This window comes from Symphalangus syndactylus, chromosome 18, assembly GCF_028878055.3.
Source record: "Symphalangus syndactylus isolate Jambi chromosome 18, NHGRI_mSymSyn1-v2.1_pri, whole genome shotgun sequence".
Lineage (NCBI taxonomy): Eukaryota > Metazoa > Chordata > Mammalia > Primates > Hylobatidae > Symphalangus > Symphalangus syndactylus.
The window spans coordinates 18,228,927-18,250,052 of NC_072440.2; the positions used below are offsets into that span (position 1 = coordinate 18,228,927).

Below are 21,126 nucleotides of genomic sequence, written 5' to 3' on the forward strand. Positions count from 1 at the left end.
CCTAAGGGACAAGAGACTCACAGGCCTGTGGGCTGCAGTGGACACAGCCTAGAACCAGGCCCAACTCAGCCACGGGCAGGGCGAGTGACCTTGATCACTAGGGATGGGATGAGGATGGCCCGGGTAGACTCCAGCTCACCGTGGATCCTGGCAAAGCTCTTGGTGATGATGGCCCGGCCCCCAAGGTGGCGAGGCTCCAGAGCTGCATGCTCCCGGCTGGAGCCCTCGCCGTAGTTCTCGTCTCCAATCACCACCCACCTGATGCCATGTTTCTGTCAGGCAAGCGGGGGTAAGGTTATAAGGCAGAGGAGGGCACCGTCCCCACCTGTCTAGCCCTACCTGCCTGGCCTCACCCACCTGGCACCTGGGCATCCTGAGGCTCCCGGTAAAGGGGCTAGAGGGGCCTTTCCTCACCTGCTGCCTAAGGGCAAGTGAAGCCTGGGTGAATGAGACCCAAACAAGGCCCAGAGGCGCGTGGTTGTCTGCAGTGGCAAAGAAGACAGAACCCACCCATTGGTGCTTGGCAGGGAGGCAGGTGTGTGTGGAGGGAGGTTGGGTGAGACGGACAGCCTCCGGGCCCCACACAACATGCATCTGTGAAGCTCAAGGCACCCCCTTCCTGGGAGCACTCTCTACCCCACCCAGCCACCAGGGGGTGCCAGAGTCCTCTCACCCGGCTGGGCCAGGACTTGGTTGGGTTCAGCCCTCGTTCTGTTCGTTTCTCAAAGCAGAAAAAGTCCAGTCACCTCAGACCCTGACACTGGCCTCAGACCCTCTCTGCCCGCTCATTGCGAGGCCCCGCGTAGCTCCCTCTCTGAGCTTGTTGGCCTCTGACTTCCCGAGTCGGCCCCCTTCCTTGTCTTGGTCTAAGGCCAGATATCTCGTGAGCACTGCTCTAACTCCCTGGTGCAGGGACCCAGCTGTATCACTGGACCTGGGCCTCATGCCCTCTCAGCCACGGGGAGGGGCTGCAGGCCTCTCCTCCCTTCCACAGCAGCCCCCTTTGGGCTTGGTCGGCCTCCTTCCCAGTTTCCACTCCCCTAAAGTCCTCCCTGCACCTGCCTTCCGGGCCCCTTCAGGAGTGACCACTGGCATTGCCCCCATCAACTCTGACCCACCTTGTAGTAGCGGGCAGTGTCAGGGACGGGGCCAAACTCCTGAGTGACGGCATTGCGCACAGAGTTGGCCTTGCCATTTTCAATGTTGATGGCACCAATGAGCAGGTTGTTGGAGATGTTATCCAAGTGCCCACGGAACTTGAGCCAGGGGCCAGCAGCCGAGATGTGGTCAGTGGTACACTTCCCTTTGACCTTGGGTGGTAAGTAGAGAGGACAGAGGTCAGGGCATGGCCCTGGAGGGGTGGATGACAAGCTCTCCAGAGGCAGGCAGCAGGGGTGAGAGGCAGGCAAGGCTTTAGACACCTGTTCTGTGGTCCTGGTGCTTCCACCCTAAGGCCACATGGGCTCAGGCCAGGCCATCACTCATCCCCTCAAAGGCCTCTGGCTGCTCAGTCTCCCTTATGGGGCAGAGGCCACCCAAAGTCAGGACAGGTCAATGTTCGCTCACCCTTCAGGCCTCGGCTGCAAGATCAGCCACAGATCTCATGCCGGACACAGGAGCCCAGGACATGCCTGGGTCCTGGCTGATGACTGATTAGTCTCTTCTGTCACAGGGGTGCCTGGAGACCCCTTAATAAGCAGCATAAATTAATATCTGACACAGATTGGAGGCCTCTGGCCACACCAAAAAGGCTTGTTTTTGGTCAGTGCCAAACACAGGCCATCCCATATCCACGGGTGCCCAACCGTGGGGGCAGGAGTCGTCCATGGCTTCCAGAGCCTGTGTGGACATGCCAGGTGTGGAGCCTGCTGTGCAATCACACACACCGTCCCAGCCCAGCCTGAGCTGTATTCACCTGCCCACACCCACTGGAGGTGGCTCTGATCAGCTGCTGCTGGATGGCTGAGGGCCGCAGACGGAGGCTGGCCAGATCTAGCTCTGCCCAGTTCGGGGCCACAGAGAAGAGGAACGCTGGACTGCAATACCCTTTCTGCTCTGCAGCCAAACCTCCCTTCCATCTCCCACCTGCGTCTTGACTGTTTGCTCACTTCCTCTAGGTTTATGGCCCTTCCTGATGCTCAGGGGACCAGGGGCCCTGGCAGGGTGGGGCTGTCCTGCCGTCTCCATGCTGCTGACCTTGATGAGGATCTGCAGGTCCTCCAGGTCCTTGCCATCCCACTTGTCAAAAGGCTCCAAGAGCTGCAGGCGCTGGCTGGTGGGGCTCACGTCCACATGCTGCCCGCTGCTGTCCTTGGGTGGGTGCTGGTAGGTGTCCTGCCCTGGGTCAAACTCCTGCAGCAGGGAATGGGGATGCGTGGGGTGCTGAGTCCTCAGTTCCCACAAGGACAGACTCTCAGAAGGCAAGTTTTCCCGGGCCCCACCTCCCCTCCCAGGGAACAGAGCTGCTTCCTTCTCACTAGCAGTGCCCTCCCTGCCTGCACAGGAGGTGCTATGAGGTTGAGAAGGAAGTGCTGTGGCCTCACAACAACCAGCAGAGCCCCCGCAGGGGGCGTGGGTGCCCACCACTTTGGGAAGCTCATCTGCATCCGGAGCCTCCAGCTTGAACTTCTTGCCATCCGTGCCCGTCAGGTAGTCAGTCTCTGGGTTGAACTTGAGGGTTCCCGCAATGGCCAGGGCTGTGACAATCTGAAGTGGAGGTGGCCAGTTTGTTGGTCAGCACCAATCACCACTCCTGTCTCCTGCACCTACCAGAAGCCTAGACCAAAACTGAGAAAGGAACCCAGGAAATTTCCTCCCCAGACTGCTGTGTTCCTCAGAGGCCAGAGCTGCAGGATGATCTTTGGGACCACGGGGCCTTGGGCCTGCAGAGGACTCAGGAAGCCAAGGGCAGTGTGGCCTCTCCCATCCCTGCAGGGCCGGACCGGCAGTGCTGTCCTCTCTCCTCACAGCTATCCTGGAGGGAGTGGGAGCCCTGGCGCAGAAATGCTGCTATGATGCAAAGCTGCTCAGTGCGGAGGACACTAAAAACATGGAAGGGGCCATTCCTTCACCCATGTAGCAAGAAGTATTTGTAGAACACACAGATAAACAACCAAGTCAAGAGAGCCTGGCTATGTGCCAGTCACGGCCAGGGCTGAATACCGCCAAGGGCAAGGCTCACTCTGACCACAGGAACAATGGCAAAGGCCTCCCTTTTGTGGAATTCCTACCTGGGGTCGGAAACTGCATGTGTCCCACACACTTTCCCAGGTAATCCCAAGGATTACGGGGACACAGAGAAGGTAAGTGACTTGGCCACACTCATACAGCGAGTTAGAGGCAGGGCTGGGATGCGTCCTAGGCAGTGAGTGAGATTCCAAATTCCATGCTCATAAGCACAAACCACTGTATAAATAATCTCATAATCCCACGACCCAGGGAGCCCCAGGCAGGAAGCACCAAGCCTGCGCCTAGGGCTGGGAAGGCCTGTGGCTCCCGGCTACCACTTGGATGACCCCTGTCCTGCGATGCCAAACCTGGCCCCAGTCCCCATCTCCTCCTGCCTCCTCCTCTGACCCGCCAGGGGCCCCCAGAGGCCGTCCCAGGCTCGTGCACAGCTGGGTGGTCTCACCTCTGGGGACGTGACGAAGGCATGGGTCTCGGGGTTCGCGTCGTTGCGGCCCGTGAAGTTCCTGTTGTAGGAGGTGACGATTGTGTTCTTCTCCCCCTTCTTGATGTCCTTCCTGCCAGGTCAGAGGGAACGGGGTTAGGGATATCCGGTCTTGTTACCTGGCCTGTCCCGAGGACAGACAAGCTGGGTTCCTGTGGCACAGCCCAGCCTAGCTCCTACCGAGGGAAAATGAAGAGGCCCTGCCAGGGTTGCCTCCTCCTTGGGCCACGTGCAGAGCAGAAGGGAACCTCAGGATCACTGGGCCCAGCCTGCAACCACACGTAAGCCAGAGGCAAGGCCTTGGTCAAGGCCTGAGTTTCCTGACCTGGGGCCACTGCCTCCTCCCAAACGGCTCCTGCTGTGTCTACTAGGGTGAGGCTGCGCTGGCTTCCTCCTGCCAGCCTAGGCTTCAGCCAAGTGGCCCCCCAGTGCCTCTGCAGGGCCCTTCCTCACCCAGCCCCACTTCCCAGGCATGTCTGCCAGAGGCTTCTAATGGGCAGGAGTCCCTGGAGCTACAGACCTTGGCTGGAGTCTCTTCTCTCCACCCCAATAATCCCGCCTCCAACTTCTGGGGCTCCGTACCCTGTGCACAAGGGGCTGTCCTGTCAAAAGATGTGCCTCTTACCTGTCCCACTGGCCAATGCAGGGGCCACAAGCATTGGCCAGGACGATGCCACCCAGATCCCTCAAGATCTGTGCCTGCCACGGAGAGAGGAAGACAGAATGTCAAGGGCAGGTGAGAGTCTGATGGGAAGGGGTGATTTGGTGGCTGCAGGACGAAGTGCTGTACTGGAACCCCAGGGCAGCCACTGGGACCTGCCCTAGCCCCGGCCCAACAGGCCTGTGGGCTTGTGCCACCTGGAGGCATTACTCAGCATGGGGTGGGGGAGATGGGCAGGGGGATATGGGCACTCACATAGCCGTCCCGCTCAATGGTGGCGCGGATCTGCTCGGAACCTGGAGTGATGGTGAACTGGGACTTGCACTTGAGGCCATGGGCCAGTGCCTGCTTGGCCACAGCTGCTGAGCGCCCCATATCTTCATAGCTTGAATTGGTGCAGCTACCAATTAGACCTGGTGCATTGTGGGTGGTGGGGTTAAGGGTCAGGAGGAGACAGCAGAGGTCTCCACATGACCTCAAATTATCTAGACTTGGCCAAAAGAGTTCACCATCTGGGCTGGGCCAGAGACTTTTTTAACAGAGACCAGTTGCAAGCAACCGAAATATCCAACAATAAAGGACAGGCTACTCATGACTTGGCATCATTTGAAGAAAGATGCTGTAGCCATTGGCCATGACGCTGAACACATTAGTACTATGACCCCTTTTATAGCAATATCATGTACATGTGTAGGCACGTCAGAGGGCTCATACAAACGTATGAACAGCCATCCTTGATGGCTGGGGCTGACAGGAGATGCTAATTTTCTTTTATACGTTCTAATATTTTGGGGGTTTTAAAGATTGTTTTATAATTAGGGCAATAAGAGTTCTTTTTAAAAAGTCTATAAAACCTGAATAACATCGCATTGTCTGTATAGACAGTCTCTTTTTGTTGTTGTTGTTGAGATAGGGTCTTGCTCTGTTGCCCAGGCTGGAGTGCAAGGGAACAGTCATGGCTTGCTCACTGCAGTCTCTAACTCCTGGGGCTCAAGCAACTCCTCCTACCTCAACCTCCTGAGTAGCTGGGACCCACAGGTGAGTACCACCACACCTGGCTAATTAAATAAATTGTTTTTGTAGAGGGAAAGTCTCACCATGTTGCCCAGGCTGGTCTTGAACTCCTGGGATCAAATGATCCTCCTGCCTCAGCCTCTCAAAATGTTGAGATTGGCCAGGCACGGTGGCTCACACCTGTAATCCCACAACTTTGAGAGGCCGAGGCAGGCAGATCACTTGAGGTCAGGGGTTCCAGACTAGCCTGGCTAACACGGTGAAACCCCGTCTCTACTAAAAATACAAAAATTAGCCAGGCATGATGGCGGGTGCCTGTAGTCCCAGCTACTCAGGAGGCTGAGGCAGAAGAATTGCTTGAACCTCGGAGGCGGAGGCTGCAGTGAGCCGAGATTGCGCCACTGCACTCCAGCCTGGGTGACAGAGCGAGACTATGTCTCAAAAAAAATAAAAAAAAAAAAAAAGTGTTGGGATTACAGGCGAAAGCCAATGCAACCAGCCAAGATAGTTTCTTTTATTAATTTAGTAATTTACTTTCTAATTATTAAACCACCAAAGACTTTTCTTAAAATTACTTCAATGAGTAAGGGCGAACATATTATATTGCCCTTATTTTTGGCCAGACAGTATAGAAACCTCTTTTCACATATTAATTTGTCACTTCTCCAGACAACTTTATTTTTTATTTATTTTTCTCATTGGTGATAGCAGCAATAGGCCCAACACCACCTTCAAAGGTGTCAGTACGATCATGACTCCTGTTTTACAGATGGGGAACCCACACGTAGACAGTGAAGTAGTTTGCTCAGGGTCACTCAGCTATTAGGTGGCAGAGCCAGGATTCAGGCCCAGGCCATCTGGCTCCAGGCTCCACGCTCTTCACAGCCACACTGTACCCAGCAGCAGCGGATGCCAGTGACTGGCATGCCAGGATGTCTGCATGTGTAAACCATGAAAAGTCACATAAAGCAGCAAGGGTGATATAAAATGTAAAACAGAGAAATCTATGCACACAATACACAGAAACACAGCACACCTCTCCAAGAGCTCCTAAGAGCTTGCTCCTGGCTGGGGGTTGAGATTAGGAGTTTTAAAAATTCTTCTTGATTGTGAATATTCTCTACAATAAACGTATTTTTCTTTTCTGCCAAGAAAAAGTAATTTTTCTTTTCTCTCTTTTTTTTTTTTTGGAGACAGGCTCTGTTGCCTGAGTCTGCAGTTTTGAGTTTGCCTCTATTGCCCCGGCTGGAATGCAGTGGTACCATCTCGGCTCACTGCAGCCTTGACCTCCAGGACTCAAGTGATCCTCCCACCTTAGCCTCCTGAGTAGCTAGGACTATAGGCATGTGCCTCCACACTTGGCCAATTTTTTTTTTTTTTTTTTTCTGAGACAGAGGCTTGCTGTGTCGCCCAGGCTGGAGTGCAGTGGCACAATCTTGGTTCATTGCAACCTCTGCCTCCCGAATTCAAGCGATTCTCCTGCCTCAGCCTCCCAAGTAACTGGGACTACAGGCGCATGCCACCACCCCCAGCTAATTTTTTGTATTTTTAGTAGAGATGGGGTTTCACCGTGTTAGCCAGGATGGTCTCAATCTGCTGACCTCATGATCCACCCGTCTTGGCCTCCCAAAGTGCTGGGATTACAGGCGTGAGCCACCCCGCCCGGCCAATTTTTGCATTTTCTTTTAAGAGACAGGGTTTTTCCATGTTGCCCAGGCTGGTCTTGAACCCCTAAACTCAAGTAATCCATCTGCCTTGGCCTCCCAAAATGCTGGGATTTCAAGCATGAGCCACCACTTCTGGCCGAAAAAGTAATTTTTCAATAATAAACCCATTTCAGAAACTGCCCACCTTAGAAAGTGCCACACAGTAGGCATAGGTGATTGTCTACAGCCCTGGGCAGAGCCACTGGCCCTGAGACCTGCTAAACAGATGGGGTGGAAGGTGCTTACCCACTCGGATGTCCAGAGGCCATCCTTCCTTCTCTGCCACCTTGCCCACTTCTGCCACAGGGTGAGCCAGGTCAGGGGTGAAGGGCCCATTGATGTGTGGCTTCAGCTGAAGAAACAAACATGAAAGGAGAAGAGAGGAGGGAAGAAACCTTGAAGTGGGGACAGCCTCTTTCACTGCCTCAGCACGTCCCCACAGAGAGGCCAACGACTTTCTCTTGACTGAAACCTCATCACAGGGAAGAACTGAGCAGTTGGCTCTGCACACACCCACTCCCAGGCTCCCTCCAGCCCTGCAAGGCTGGGCTCAGCTCTGCTCTGCAGATGAAGGAACTGAAGCTCAGAAGTGACATGCTGTGCTCGAAGTCACACAGCTAGGAGACAGCAGAGGCATGGAATGATCAAGGCTGTCAGCTTCCTAAGTTCATTATCTCCCATTCGATGTTGCTTTTGGAATCTTTTTTTTTTTTTTTTTTTTTTTTTCCAGACGGAGTCTTGCTCTGTTGCCCAGGCTGGAGTGCAGTGGCGCGATCTTGGCTCACTGCAGCCTCCGCCTCCCAGGTTCACACCATTCTTCTGCCTCAGCCTCCCAAGTAGCTGGGACTACAGGCGCCCGCCACCACATCTAATTTTTTTGTATTTTTTTTAGTAAGAGACGGGGTTTCATCACGTTAGCCAGGATGGTCTCAATCTCCTGACCTCGTGATCCGCCCGCCTCGGCCTCCCAAAGTGCTGGGATTACAGGCGTGAGCCACCGCACCCGGCTGCTTTTGGAATCTTATGACAAAAACGGACTTAAGGCCAGATGCTTTACATGTCATAATCATCAGTAAATGTGAGGCACTCAGCTATGTGCCCAGCATGCAGTAAACCTCCATCAGTGTTAGTTATATGAATTCATTCAATCCTCATGACTGCTGTAGGTTCCACACGTGATGGAGCAAGGGGCCTACAGAGGCTAAGTGCGTGACCAAGGCCACACAACTTAAGTGGCAGAGCCGAGGTGTGAACTCCTGCAGACAGGATCCTCTAGCCTGCCCTTCCTCTGGCTCTGCAAACACCTGCTCTGATCTGTGGGTCTCAGGGTGCCTAACCCTGCTGGGATTTGCCCTCTGAACTCAGATAACAAAAACCCTTCAGGGTGAAACCTTGGCTTCTCCTAAAGCTGAGCTGGTGGCAAACTGACATCTACTTCTGGTTCAGCAGCCAGAGCTACCTCTGCTCTCCCCGTAGCTGTGTCTCCTCCCTCCCCACCCCCTGCTCCAGGCTGCTTCAGGAAGCAGTTTGCAGGAACACTGGGGACCCAGGGGCCCACGAGTCACCCTGAGGTTTTTTTTGTTTTGTTTTTGAGACAGTGTCGCTCTGTCGCCCAGGCTGGAGTGCAGTGGTGCGATCTTGGCTGACTGCAACCTCTGCGTCCCGGGTTCAAGCGATTCTCTTGCTCCAGCCTCCTGAGTAGCTGGGATTATAGGCACATGGCACTATGCCCAGCTAATTTTGGTATTTTTTTTTTTTTTTTTTTGGTAGAGATAGGGTTTCACTATGTTAGACAGGCTGGTCTTGAACTGCTGACCTCAACTGACCCACCCACCTTGGCCTCCCAAAGTGCTGGGATTACAGCTGTGAGCCACCGCCCGGCCCTCAATGAGTATTTAGGCAGGACCCACCCTGCTCCCCACTACTCTCAGAAACTTTTTGAACCCAATTAATTGTCTCCTCACCTCACTGAGGTTAATTTCAATTAGTTGGTCATAATGGCAGCCAGGGTCAGGCACCAAGTGATCCTTGAATTCATCAGCTAGATTGGCAATGTCTGAAATCAACAAGGGATGGGGATGGAGCACGTGAAACAGCAACTGTTCTTTAGAGTTCACTCACCACCCACCTGAGCACCTGCCAAACACCAGGCCCGCCTTGGGCACTGACTAGGCCAATGAAGAAACCAAGGCTGCTGTCCCTGCCCTTACAGAGCTCACACCCTAGTGCAGGAGCTGTCAAGGACACAGAGACACAGAGGAGGAGCACCAGCTAAGGTTCAGAGCTGGGGAAGGTGTTCTGGAAGTGAACAGCTGGGTTTTGAAGAAGCAGTCACTCAATAAGGAAAGGGAAGAGCCTTCCAAGGATTCCACGTGCTTATGGCTCTCCCCATGGCCCCTGGTCTCTGGCTCCTCATTCACTCCCGCAAAGCACCACCCTTCACAGGTGCCAATGCCCTCTGAGCTCCAAAGAAGCCAGGCTAGAGCCTTAGGGAAGTTGTCAGGGGAGGCTGGGAAAGTGGTTCTCCTTCCAAAAGTTCCCCTGCTAGGTCAGGAATTATCAACAGAAGCGATCCCTGTCGTGTCCGGAGTTTCCTGTGGGGGGCAGCAGGGACCAGGCCGAGAAGGGCAGGCATTCAGCCACCTTCCAGGGAAAATGAAATGCCCATCCTGAGGTGGGGCTATCTTGAACTCAGACACCAGGCCCTTTGAGAAGCTGGAGAGAGCTCCAGACACTCTACTCAGAAACATATTGCACCTCTTCAGGGCTTTCTCAGAGCCTCGGACGCCTGTCTGGAGACCTGGGTTAAGGACTCCTGCCCGACAGGGAAAGGCGTAGCTGTCTTGGGGAGGAGCGGGCATGTGACTGTCCCGCCCACACGGACCTGCCCCTGCCAGCTCACCTGCCCGGCCGGTCTTGCTCAGGTACTTCTTCATCCTGTGGTTGTAAGGGAACACGGAAGTGGTGGCCCCAATTTCTGCACCCATGTTGCAGATTGTCGCCATGCCTGTGGAGCAACAGAGCCCCGGGCATTGGCTGGTGGCCAGGCCAGGGTCCCACGCACCTGCTACACGGCCACCTGCATCTTCACACCAGGGAGCTGCATTGCTTCTCCCCCCACTCAGAGAGATGTGGGGACAGCAGGCCGACTCATCCCTTGAGGCCCTGGGTAAAACCTGGGCCAGTGAGGGGAGGCCATGGGGATCAGAGCTCAGGGCTGCAGCTCAGGGTGGCTGCTGGGTAGAATGAAGAGGACTCAGGTGAAGATACAGCCCCCACACACTGAGCTGCGAGCTTGGGGCCTGACTGTCGCTCAAGAGACTGAACAGGCACCACGTACTGTAGGCTGACCTGACCAGACACTGCCCAGTTGCTATTCTTTTTGGCAGGGGAGGAACTGGCTCAGAGAGATTCAAGGTCATGCCATAAAGCACATAAAGGTAGATGGTGGCATTCGGATCTTGGTCTGTCTGCCTGGTGGCCCGCCCTCCTTCAGCCATACCATGGTGGAGACATTTTTCTGTGTCTCAAGTTTTCCAGTGATGGAGGCCGAGGTGGGTGGATCACCTGAGGTCAGGAGTTTGAGACCAGCCTGGCCAACATGGTGAAACCCCGTCTCTACTAAAAAAAAAAAATACAAAAAAATTAGCTGGGCATCATGGTACACACCTGTAATCCCAGCTACTCAGGAGGCTGAGGCCGGAGAATTGCTTGAACCCAGGAGGCGGAGGTTGTAGTGAGCCGAGATTGCACCACTGCATTCCAGCCTGGGCGACAGAGTTAGACTCCATCTCAAAAAACAAAAACAAAAAAAAACTGAAATGATACACACTGTCTGGACCACAAAGCGTCACAGAACTGGTGGGGCTCACAGGTACTGCAGCTGCTACCAGGCCACCTGCCTCAGGAGCCACTAGGACCGAGGTATGGGCCTGTTACCAACGTCCCGACTGAGCAGTCCCATGGCAGGAGTGAACCCCCATCACTGCAGGGGAACCAGAGTTCTGCAGGGCTGCTGGGGAGCCCAGGCAGGTACCTGGGAAGTCTGGACTGTTCCAAGTCTCCCTGGATTTCTGAGGGCCAGGCATCGAGGCCAGGTCACCAGGAGTGACAGGCAGGGAGCAGCTGGCTCCTACCTGGTCTTGGAGGCAGACAGGCACCGATCTCTAATCCAAGAGAAGTGAGTGAGGCTTGAACTTCAGCCAAGGGAGGATGTGGGCCTGCGGCTGCTTCATGAATGAAGCCCTGGCTCTGCCCATTCCCACCACTGCCTCTGTCCTCTCTGGATTCGTCTAGATCACCCAAGGTGGCCTAGTGCTATGGCCTGGGCCCAGCAGCAGAAGCTGTCTTGGCTCCTGTGTGTGGCCACAGGAAGTTACCCGCAGCCTTGACGGGTATCTCAATCTCTTCATCTGTTTAATGAGGGTGTGGACTAGACAATCTCTAATGCTGTCTCCAATTTTCCTTCTACCTCTGTCTATCCCAAGTCCCCAAACGGAACAGACAGATTCTTAAGTGAAGGCCATTCACCGCTTCTACTCCCAACTGGAGACCCATCAGGCCCAGCACAGGGTAGGGGCCACATCGCCTGGCCGCCTTCCTCACCAGTGCAGGAGATGGAGTCTACACCAGGCCCGTGGTATTCCATGATTGCACCTGTGCCACCTTTCACCGTGAGGATGCCTGCCACCTTCAGGATCACATCTTTGGGTGAGGACCAACCGGAGAGAGAGCCTGTCAGCTTCACGCCAATCACCTGGACAGGAGGGGGCGAGGCAGCGGTCAGAGGCCCTGTGTGCCTGTGCCAGCCACGAAGTCAGGATGGGCCTGCTGCCATTCCCATTGCTGCTTATTGGTCTTTGCCTCCCTCCCAGAAGATTCGAGTCTAACTTGTTCCCTTTTCCCTCCTGGGTCCCACCGTCTCCCGTTGATCCCCACCAACCACCACCCCACAGGCAGCCCAGAATGAGTCCCTCCCCATCCTCACCTTGGGGCACTTCAGCTCCCAGGGGATCCCAGCCATGACATCCACAGCATCGGCACCCCCAACTCCAATGCAGATGCCCCCAAGGCCACCACCATTGGGGGTGTGGGAGTCAGTGCCAATCAGAAGAACACCAGGGTATGCATAGTTTTCCAGAATAATCTGAAAAATAATCCAAGATGTTATATTTAGAAGCCCTCAGCTGAGAATACCACAAAATGGCCCCACTGACCCGGGGCCTCCCAACCACGTCCAGCCACTCTCCCAGGATGGAACTGGTGGGAGCAGCCCCATTTAATCCAGGCCGTCTCCAGGGTGGCCAAGAAGAGCCGGAGCCTTGGGAGACAGGTGGCCTGGGCTCTTAAATAGCTCTGATAGTTCCTGCTATATGTCTTGGGCCTTTGAATGCCGCCCCATGCCTCAGTTTCCTCATTTGTAGCATAGTAACCAAACACCCACACCACCATGACCCCAGGATGTGACAAGAACCAAAGAAACTGTCCTGTGATGGGCCCGGGCCCGGCCTCATCCTGGGTGTGGAGCGTCCCCACCTGGCTTCTCATCAGGGTTGGCGATTCTTCCAGGAGCTGGCTCCAGCCCCACAGGACCCCTGAGGAAGAAGTCCTGGGGCCCCAGTGGGTGCACAAAGCTATGAACTTTTCCTCAACTGCAAAGAATAGGTGATGCCTCATCCACTTCAGCATCTGGAGGTGGCTCTGAGAACCCATGTGACTTGTTCAAGGCCCGATGCCACCCTGCCTCATCACCTGTCCCATTTCACAGTACTCCCTTCACTGAGGCGCTCCTCCCAGCCAGGGGGAGCACTTCCCCCAAAACATTTGGTAAGAAAGGCAGCAGAGGTATAGGCTGAACACCCAAGTGCGGCCCAGGCACCAGGCACCTCTAAGGCGCCGGCCCCCTGAGGCTGCAGGACACTGCCTAGCAAGCCCTGAGCCAGGCGTCCTGCGTGGGGGTCTGAGGTCTGGCCCCACCATCTACTAGTTGTTGTGGGACCATGGACAAGTCACTTCTCTCCAAGCTCAGTTTCCCTATCAAGAAATAGCTAACAATCGTGCTCACATCATTGGTTCACTGATGACTGGATGAGATCCTGTCCATGAGGCACAGAATAGTGCCTGGGGGAAGCAACATTTTTATTTATTGTTTTGCAGCAAGAGCCTTCACCTGAGGTTCTGCCGCTCATCAGTCAGATGGAGTTAGTGCCCCACCCGGGGATGTGGGGAAGAACACATAAGATGAGAGGTGTGACAGGCTCTGTGAACTCTCAGGACCCACCAATGCTCCCAGAAATCTTACAGAAACCCCAGGGCCTCTGCCTCCGGACAAGCATCTGCCCAACAGACTCTAAGGTCCAAAGAGTCTCATCTCTTGGGGATGCAGAGGGAAGACCTGGCTGGGAAGAACTGGCCAATTCTGCCATGTACAAGGATTTAAGACTAGTACATCCCTAAAGAGCCTCAAAGTTGGTCGGGCGCGGTGGCTCACGCCTGTAATCCCAGCACTTTGGGAGGCCGAGGCGGGCGGATCACGAGGTCAGGAGATCGAGACCATCCTGGTTAACACGGTGAAACCCCGTCTCTACTAAAAATACAAAAAATTAGCCGGGCGCAGTGGCGGGCGCCTGTAGTCCCAGCTACTCGGGGGGCTGAGGCAGGAGAATGGCGTGAACCCGGGAGGCGGAGCTTGCAGTGAGCCGAGACTGCGCCATTGCACTCCGGGCTGGGCGAAAGAGCGAGACTCCGTCTCAAAAAAAAAAAAAAAGAGCCTCAAAGTTGTAAAAGTTGGATCCATGAAGGCTGGGCACACAGAATTCGGGGTGGTCTACACAGTGTAGACACATGTGGTCCACATCCAGGGGGAGAGGTCAGGCAGACATGAGGACTGCAGAAGGTGCCATGATGACACTGGCCGTGACAGTGAGCTCCCCAGTCTGTGGGTGTGGCTGGACAGATGGGGGTGAGGGCTGGGAAGGAGGACTAATGCCTAGAACTACACCTGGAAATTCAGCCATCCATCCACACAACACACACATACATTAAGGACCTATTCTGTACTGACCTGGTCCCAAACCCAGAGCTAGAGAAGAATAAATAAGCCACAGTCCCTGTCCCCACAGAGCACATGATCCAGTGCAGAAAGCACTTGGCAGACGCTGGGAACATAATGTGAAGAGATCCCAGAGAGGATCCCACTGGAAGCCACTGTGCCAGGCACGGGGAGGGCCGGGGAGGCTCCGCAGAGGAACCAGAAAGCTGTGATGTGGAGGAAGGTCTGCGGGCCAAGTGGGGCCAGGGCACTTCCTGGAGGGAAAGGGGTTCAGGTTTGGGTTGGACCTAGTAGACTGAGGCTGCTGACAAGGTGACATCAAGGCTGGAAGAAAGTAAAGCTGCAAAGTACTCCCATGGCCCCTGGGCATTTTCTTTTTAAAGAAACAAACACACGAGGCTGTATGCTTAGCAGCTAGCCGGTGGCAGATGTGAACTGCCATCACTCACGGTTCCAAACTTTGGCCCAGGAGCTGCCATAAAGGCCTGGGCATTTGTACTGAGGTAGAAAGGGAGACACCCACATTGCAGTGCCCTTTGTAACAGAAGGCCAAGGCTGGGTCCACCTGACTCCCTAACCCTGCTGCAGAGAGGGGCTTTCTAGTCCCCACAGGCCGCTGCAAACAGCCATTCCACACAGCCCCTTCCTGGCAAGAGTGACGGTTGGGCAGGGCAGAGGAGTGATCCCCTGCTGGCTCTGGTTTCAGAGCGGGGCAGTGCTGGGAGCCCATGTGGGGTCAGCTTACAGCCTGACTCAGCACATCCTGAGGAGGCCCGGACAGTGAGGTCTGGGATGGAGGTGGAGGGAAGGGCCACATTGTAAAGATGCGAAGAGGCAGGTTTCATACATACAGGGTGGATGTAAATGGACACAAACTAGGTCAGTGGTCCCTAACAGTACCCTTGGAAGAAAGAGAAGCACCCACCTCCCCAGAATATACACGTTCACACTTGCACTTCCAGAGACAAAACTGTCCAACTGTCCACCAAAAGAAGATCCATCCTTGGGACACCTCAGAAGAGCCCCTGGCTGACATGGCCATGTGACCTATGGTACCTCCACCCTACAGAACACCATGAAGGAGCCAAAAAGAAATCCGAGCGCCACGTGCAGAAGCAGAAAGAGCTCTGGGGGCGAGGGAGGCGGCAGAGCAGCACGGTGGCATGGGGCACTCGCTCCAGACCAGCCCTCCTGCCCACAGGTCCTGGCTCCACAGTAAGCCAGCTAGGTGTCCCTGGGCAAGAACATTAACATCTCTGTGCCTCAGCTGCCTCCTCTGTAGGGTGTGGACAGTAAAAGCACCTACTTCACAGGGCATGGCGAGTATCTTTCAAGTGCTCAGCCTAGTACCTGACACACAGTATGGGCTCATCAAATATCAGTGACACATGCTACAAGGGGTGACACTTGTGGAAAAAAAACAAAATAATACCATGTTCTGTATGAGAGTTTATGGGAATAGAAATGCTTGAGTACACGCCCCGAAGACAATGTGGAAAGAAACATGTCGCACTTAAAATGCTGGTTACCTGGGTGGTTAGGAGGGATTATTTTAACTTCTCACCCAGAAGATGAGAATGTATAATGACATAATGAAAATCAGTTTCAAAACAAAGGAGGAAGAGCATAAGAGCTGATGGAGATGTCATCCAGTTCCCCTCAGCCCCCCTGGGCCTCGAACCCCCTCCCCCCATAGGCCTGGTACATACTCTCTGGCTTGGGCCCTTGGGATGGCAGGCCGAGCCCAGCTTTACCTGGTGAATGATTCCAGATCCAGGCTTCCAGAAGCCCACGCCATATTTGGCACCTGCAGTTGCCAGGAAATTATAAACTTCCTGGTTGATGTCCTATTGAGACAAATCAATAATTGGGCGTTAGCAACATGGTTTGTGTCCAGGTGACCCTCACCAAGCCCTCCCCACCCCACCAGCCTCCCTTCTGACTCTGAAATGCTGGCACTGGAGATAGGCCCTCTCTTAAAGACCTTCTAAAAATAATTCCAAAGAGCTTGGATGTTGGCCCAGTCTCCACTAGCAGTGCCAGAGAGAAAGACAGGGGAACAGAGATGGAGCCCCAGTTCTGTGACACCTGGCCAGGGTGGTGGGTCTGGAACAAGTCCCTGCCCTGGTCTGAGTCTCAGTTTCCTTATCTGGAGAAGGGACTAGTCTAAATAATTGCCAAGAGTGCCTGTGGCACTCAAGTCCCCAGCTGAGGCCAGCAGTGCAGAGGCAGGCCCTGGCCTAGGCACAGTGGCTGGGTGCAGTGGCTCACACCTGTAATCCCAACACTTTGGGAGGCTGAGGCAGGCAGATCACTTGAGGTCAGGAGTTCAAGACCAGCCTGGCCAACATGGCGAAACCCTACTAAAAATACAAAAATTAGCCAGGCGTGGTAGCACACACCTGTAATTCCAGTTACTCGGGAGGCTGAGGCACGAGAATTGGTTGAACCTGGGAGACAAAGGGTGCAGTGAGCCGAGATCGTGCCACTGCACTCCAGCCTAGGAGACAGAGCGAGACTGTCTCAAAAAATAAAAATAAGAATAAAATAAATAAAAATTAGCCGTGCACCTGTGGTCCCAGCTACTTGGGGACCGAGGCAGGAAGATCACTTGAGCCCGGGAGTTCAAGGCTGCAATGAGCTGAGATCGTACCACTACGCTCCAGCCTGAGCGACAGGGCAAGACCCTGTCTCAAAACAAAACAAAACAAAAGCCCCCGAGGCTTTTTTTTTGAAATAACTTGCTGGAGATCCCAGACTTAGACGACACCTGAGAGAGCTCCCTGGACTGGTGTCTGACTGTCGGAAGTGCTGAATTCTTGGTAATGTGTTTGATGGGCCCAGATGGACGGCTGTTGAATGGACCAGTTCTGAAAAGGAGGTTTCGGCAAAACGAAATGATGGCGCGGGCTGTGGCCATCCTGCCTGTAATCTGAAGGAAGCTTCCTTGAGGGACAGGTAAGGGCCCACTGCACAGCAGATGTGAGGCCAGGATTTATCTGGAAGACATGGGAGGTCCCTGTGTGGGGTCAGTGAGACTGACCCCAGTAACAAAAGGGTGGGACTCTGGTGGACTCTACTGAGTCTCAAAGGAGGAACTAGGAAATGGGACCTGCCAACCTCTGGCATGGGAGAGCGATGCTTCAGAGAAGGGACCCCAGCCAGTGCCCTCGGACCCTTGATAAGATACAATCAAAGCACACACCCCTTCACTGAGACTCCAGACCAGTGTGCATCCGCTGAAGGCCTACTGGGTTCCCCCAGGTAAGAGAATGGCAAAGAACGTGGGTTTCCAGAGCAGTCTCTTTCCAATTAATAATTAATACACTGGATTTTTCATTTACAAATCGGTCACTTATGAAATTGGTATCCAGGACAGCAGGCTGTGGTCGTGTCTGGGCGCACGTGACTTGTGGTCGTGTCTGGGCGCATGTGACTATACGTCTGTGTTAAGTGTGAGGAAGGGGTGTGGGAGGACCCCAGACTGGTGCCAGAGTCTCAGCCTGGACTCAGCTTGGATCCATCTCTTGTTCTGTGACCCTAGACAGGTCACTGCCTCTCTGAGCCTTAGCCAGAGGGACACTTTACAAATACACGTAAAAATGACCGTATTCTAGGCCGGGCGTGGTGGCTCACGCCTGTAATCCCAACACTTTGGGAGGCCGAGGTGGGTGGATCACCTGAGGTCAGGAGTTTGAAACCAGCCTGGCCAACGTGGTGAAACCCTGTCTCTAGTAAAAATACGAAAATTAGCCAGGTATGGTGGTGGGTGCCTGTAATCCCAGCTACTCGGGAGGCTGAGGCATGAGAATCGCCTGAACCCAGGAGGCGGAGGTTGCAGTGAGCTGAGATTGCAGTGAGCCGAGATTGTGTCACTGTACTCCAGCCTGGAGGATAGAGCAAAACTCTGTCTCAAAATAAAAAAGACCATATTCTTTCCCCGCTTAAACCGTTCTAGGACTCTGAGGATGGTGACCATAGTGTTCCCACAGCCCTGGAGTTCCTGGCTGCCCCTGCCCACCTCATACCACCTGCTCTTCCAAACACAGAGAACTCCAGCACTACAGGCCCCCTCTCACTTCCACAAAAGCATCAAGTTTCTTCCTGCCCCAGGGCCTTTGCAAATGCTGTTCTTTCTAGCATGTTCTTCCTCCAGTCAATGCAACTCATATGTTCAGTCCCCAGGTTATCTGTCACATCCTCAAAGAAACTCTCTCTTTCCCCCAGCATCTAAATTAGACTTTTTTTTTTTTTTTTTTTTTTTTTTTTTTGAGACGGAGTCTTGCTCTGTCTCCCAGGCTGGAGTGCAGTGGCACAATCTCGGCTCACTGAAAGCTCCGCCTCCCGGGTTCACGCCATTCTCCTGCCTCAGCCCCTCCGAGTAGCTGGGACCACAGGCGCCCGCCATCACGCCCGGCTAATTTTTTTGTATTTTTAGTAGAGACGGGGTTTCACTGTGGTCTCGATCTCCTGACCTCGTGATCCGCCCGCCTCGGCCTCCCAAAGTGCTGGGATTACAAGCGTGAGCCACCGCGCCCGGCTAGACCTCTTTTTTATACTGACCAAGTCCCGCACTTTCCCTTCCTAACACATACCCAGATCTGCAGTTACCTACCTCGGCCATTGTTTAGCGTCCACACCCACAAGCAGATCCCTGAAGGCAGGGCCCCTGCCTGACTTGTTCACACTGAACCTCAGTACCTAGCCCAGTGCCTGGCACATAAAGAATGTTCAATTTGTTGAACGCATGAGGGAATGAGTTCTGAATCCTCTGACTGTGAGTCTCTTCTCCAGAAGATTGACTCTGAGCCCATAAAGCAAGCAGAAAGCCAGCCCCGGAAGGTAGTAGCCCTGCTGTGAGCAGCTGTCCCCAGGGCTGAAGAGGACCCACGTTCCTGGCCATGTGCAGCTCCCAGCACTGTGGGAGCTCCTGTAACATTACCCCCACCAGTGTTGTTGTTAATGGGGAAACCGCCGGCCGGCAGGCAGGACTGTCCTTTCAGCTGAGTGGAAAGAGCCACTGTGGAGCCAGGATACCACCAGGGGGCCATGGTGGAAGAGAGGGCCTGAGTGAGAGCGCCGCCCTGAGTGTTTCCCATGGGGCTGGGAGGCTTTGAGCCATGCTGACCCCGGGAGCCGGAGCACTTTCAATCACATGCCCACAGGCCGCAGCCCTGCCAGCATTCAGCTCCTGCCAACGCCCCTCCCCGTGAGGGGGACCCACTCCCACTGCAGGGGCCAGAGAGTGGGGAGGCCCAGAGCTGGGAGAGAGAGGCCCGCTGTTGCCAAGAGCAGGCTGACACAAAGGTCCCACAAGCCGAGCCTGGGAGAAGAAGCAGGAACTCGATTTCATAGAAGGGTGGGGGAAAAGCCTTCAGCGTGGCATACAGCCACCCCCATGTAGTTAAGCAAAACTCACAGAAGAATGGCCCCCAAAGGAGGCTCCTCAGTGAGAGAGCACCAGAGTGGGAGCCAGGATCAGCACTGAGCCCTAATCGTGCCCTCATGTTAATTACAGAACGCAAGTATGATGCCACTGCCGCCTCAAATTTACAAACAGTGGCCCTAGCACGCCTACCTCCCGGACAGGGTCCTTGGAGGGTCAGAGGAGAGCAGGAGTGGGTGCAAATGGGATGCTGGCAAACTATGCTAAGATGCGCCCCTCACTGCTTAGGCAGACAGGGAGGCCTGCATGGCCCCTTCCAGAGCACCTGGCAGGATCCACATCATCTTCCAACGGGACGGAAAAAGGACCTGCAGTGTGGTAAGGTCAAGGATGATTTTTACTTTCTTTAGGCTTCCTCTGTATTTTTTTTTTTTTTTCCTTGAGACAGAGTCTCGCTCTGTCACCCAGGCTGGAGTGCAGTGGCGCAATCTCGGCTCACTGCAAGTTCCGCCTCCCGGGTTCACGCCATTCTCCTGCCTCAGCCTCTCTGAGCAGCTGGGACTACAGGCGCCTGCCAGCATGCCTGGCTAATTTTTTGTATTTTTAGTAGAGACGGGGTTTCACTGTGGTCTCGATCTCCTGACCTCGTGATCCGCCCGCCTCGGCCTCCCAAAGTGCTGGGATTACAAGCGTGAGCCACCACGCCCGGCCTTGTATTTTTTAACATAATGAGCAAGTGGTATTTTTAGAAAGAGAAAAAAGCAAAATCAAGTTTTAAAAGCAGACAAATCCAAAGAGTTGTGAGAATTTGGAGGCGATGCCCTGGTTTGCTCCAGTGTGAAAGTGAGGTCTCTCGCCCAGTCTTGCCCACCTGCCCGCCCCCAAGGCCACCTTCCGCTCACCTTGGCCCGGCGCAGGTCTTTCTCACCCCCAACCTGGGCCTCAATCAGATGGTCACAGTGGATGGTGGACGGCACGGCCACCTTGGGCAGCCCGCTGCTGATGAACTGGAGCATGGCCATCTGGGCCGTCGCATCCTGCATGGCCACACGGTCCGGCCGCAGCCGCAGGTACGACTTGCCCCGCTCAATTTCCTGGCTGGCCGGGTCATCCAGGTGTCCATACACGATCTTCTCTGAGAGGGTCAGCGGCCGGTTCAATCTGTGGGGAGAAGAGCAAAAGGGTGGCCTGGTGCCAACTGCACGGCCTCCTCCCGCCCTGCCTCTCCCTCTCAGTCCATGTGGCAACCTCAACAGTGGCCAAGGACAGGGAGCCTGAACTCAGGACCTCAACGTTCCACTTGGGTGGGGACTGCTGGGTCCTGCTCACTGCACGACCTCCTCACCTCCCGCAGCACCTGGCACTTGTTAGGTGCTCCACAATTACTTGATGAGTAAGTGAATGACAACATCACAAGAGGGCAGCGTTGGTTCTTTTCAAAGGATCCTGGCTTTCCCAGCATCGTAATTCCTACTATCTACTAAGTCCCCGCAACATGCATATCTCATCATTCCTGCCATTTAACAACAACCAAGAAACAGGCTCAGCAGAGTGACCAAGTTCACAGCTAGATTTCGCTACTTCCCTCTGTGCCCTCAGCCCCACTAAGGCACAGGGAATCAGGACCAGCATCCCCTT

The 21,126-nt window shown here is 54.5% G+C and overlaps 1 protein-coding gene across 5 annotated transcripts in view; it reads right to left on the reverse strand.

The window, feature by feature from the left end:
* Positions 1 to 21,126, reverse strand: part of ACO2 (aconitase 2) — a 122,302-nt gene that overhangs the window by 1,419 nt on the left and 99,757 nt on the right. For all 5 annotated transcript variants that reach the window (XM_063622906.1, XM_063622909.1, XM_063622907.1 and 2 more), the window contains 14 exons: positions 20,391 to 20,649; positions 15,857 to 15,949; positions 12,039 to 12,197; positions 11,657 to 11,807; positions 9,954 to 10,058; positions 9,016 to 9,107; positions 7,298 to 7,403; positions 4,587 to 4,744; positions 4,296 to 4,369; positions 3,632 to 3,743; positions 2,584 to 2,706; positions 2,197 to 2,352; positions 1,119 to 1,310; positions 140 to 272 (listed from right to left, as the gene is read on the reverse strand). In XM_063622906.1, coding sequence (XP_063478976.1) covers positions 140 to 272; positions 1,119 to 1,310; positions 2,197 to 2,352; positions 2,584 to 2,706; positions 3,632 to 3,743; positions 4,296 to 4,369; positions 4,587 to 4,744; positions 7,298 to 7,403; positions 9,016 to 9,107; positions 9,954 to 10,058; positions 11,657 to 11,807; positions 12,039 to 12,197; positions 15,857 to 15,949; positions 20,391 to 20,649 — 1,913 coding nt within the window. The remainder of the gene's footprint in view (positions 1 to 139; positions 273 to 1,118; positions 1,311 to 2,196; positions 2,353 to 2,583; positions 2,707 to 3,631; positions 3,744 to 4,295; positions 4,370 to 4,586; positions 4,745 to 7,297; positions 7,404 to 9,015; positions 9,108 to 9,953; positions 10,059 to 11,656; positions 11,808 to 12,038; positions 12,198 to 15,856; positions 15,950 to 20,390; positions 20,650 to 21,126) is intronic.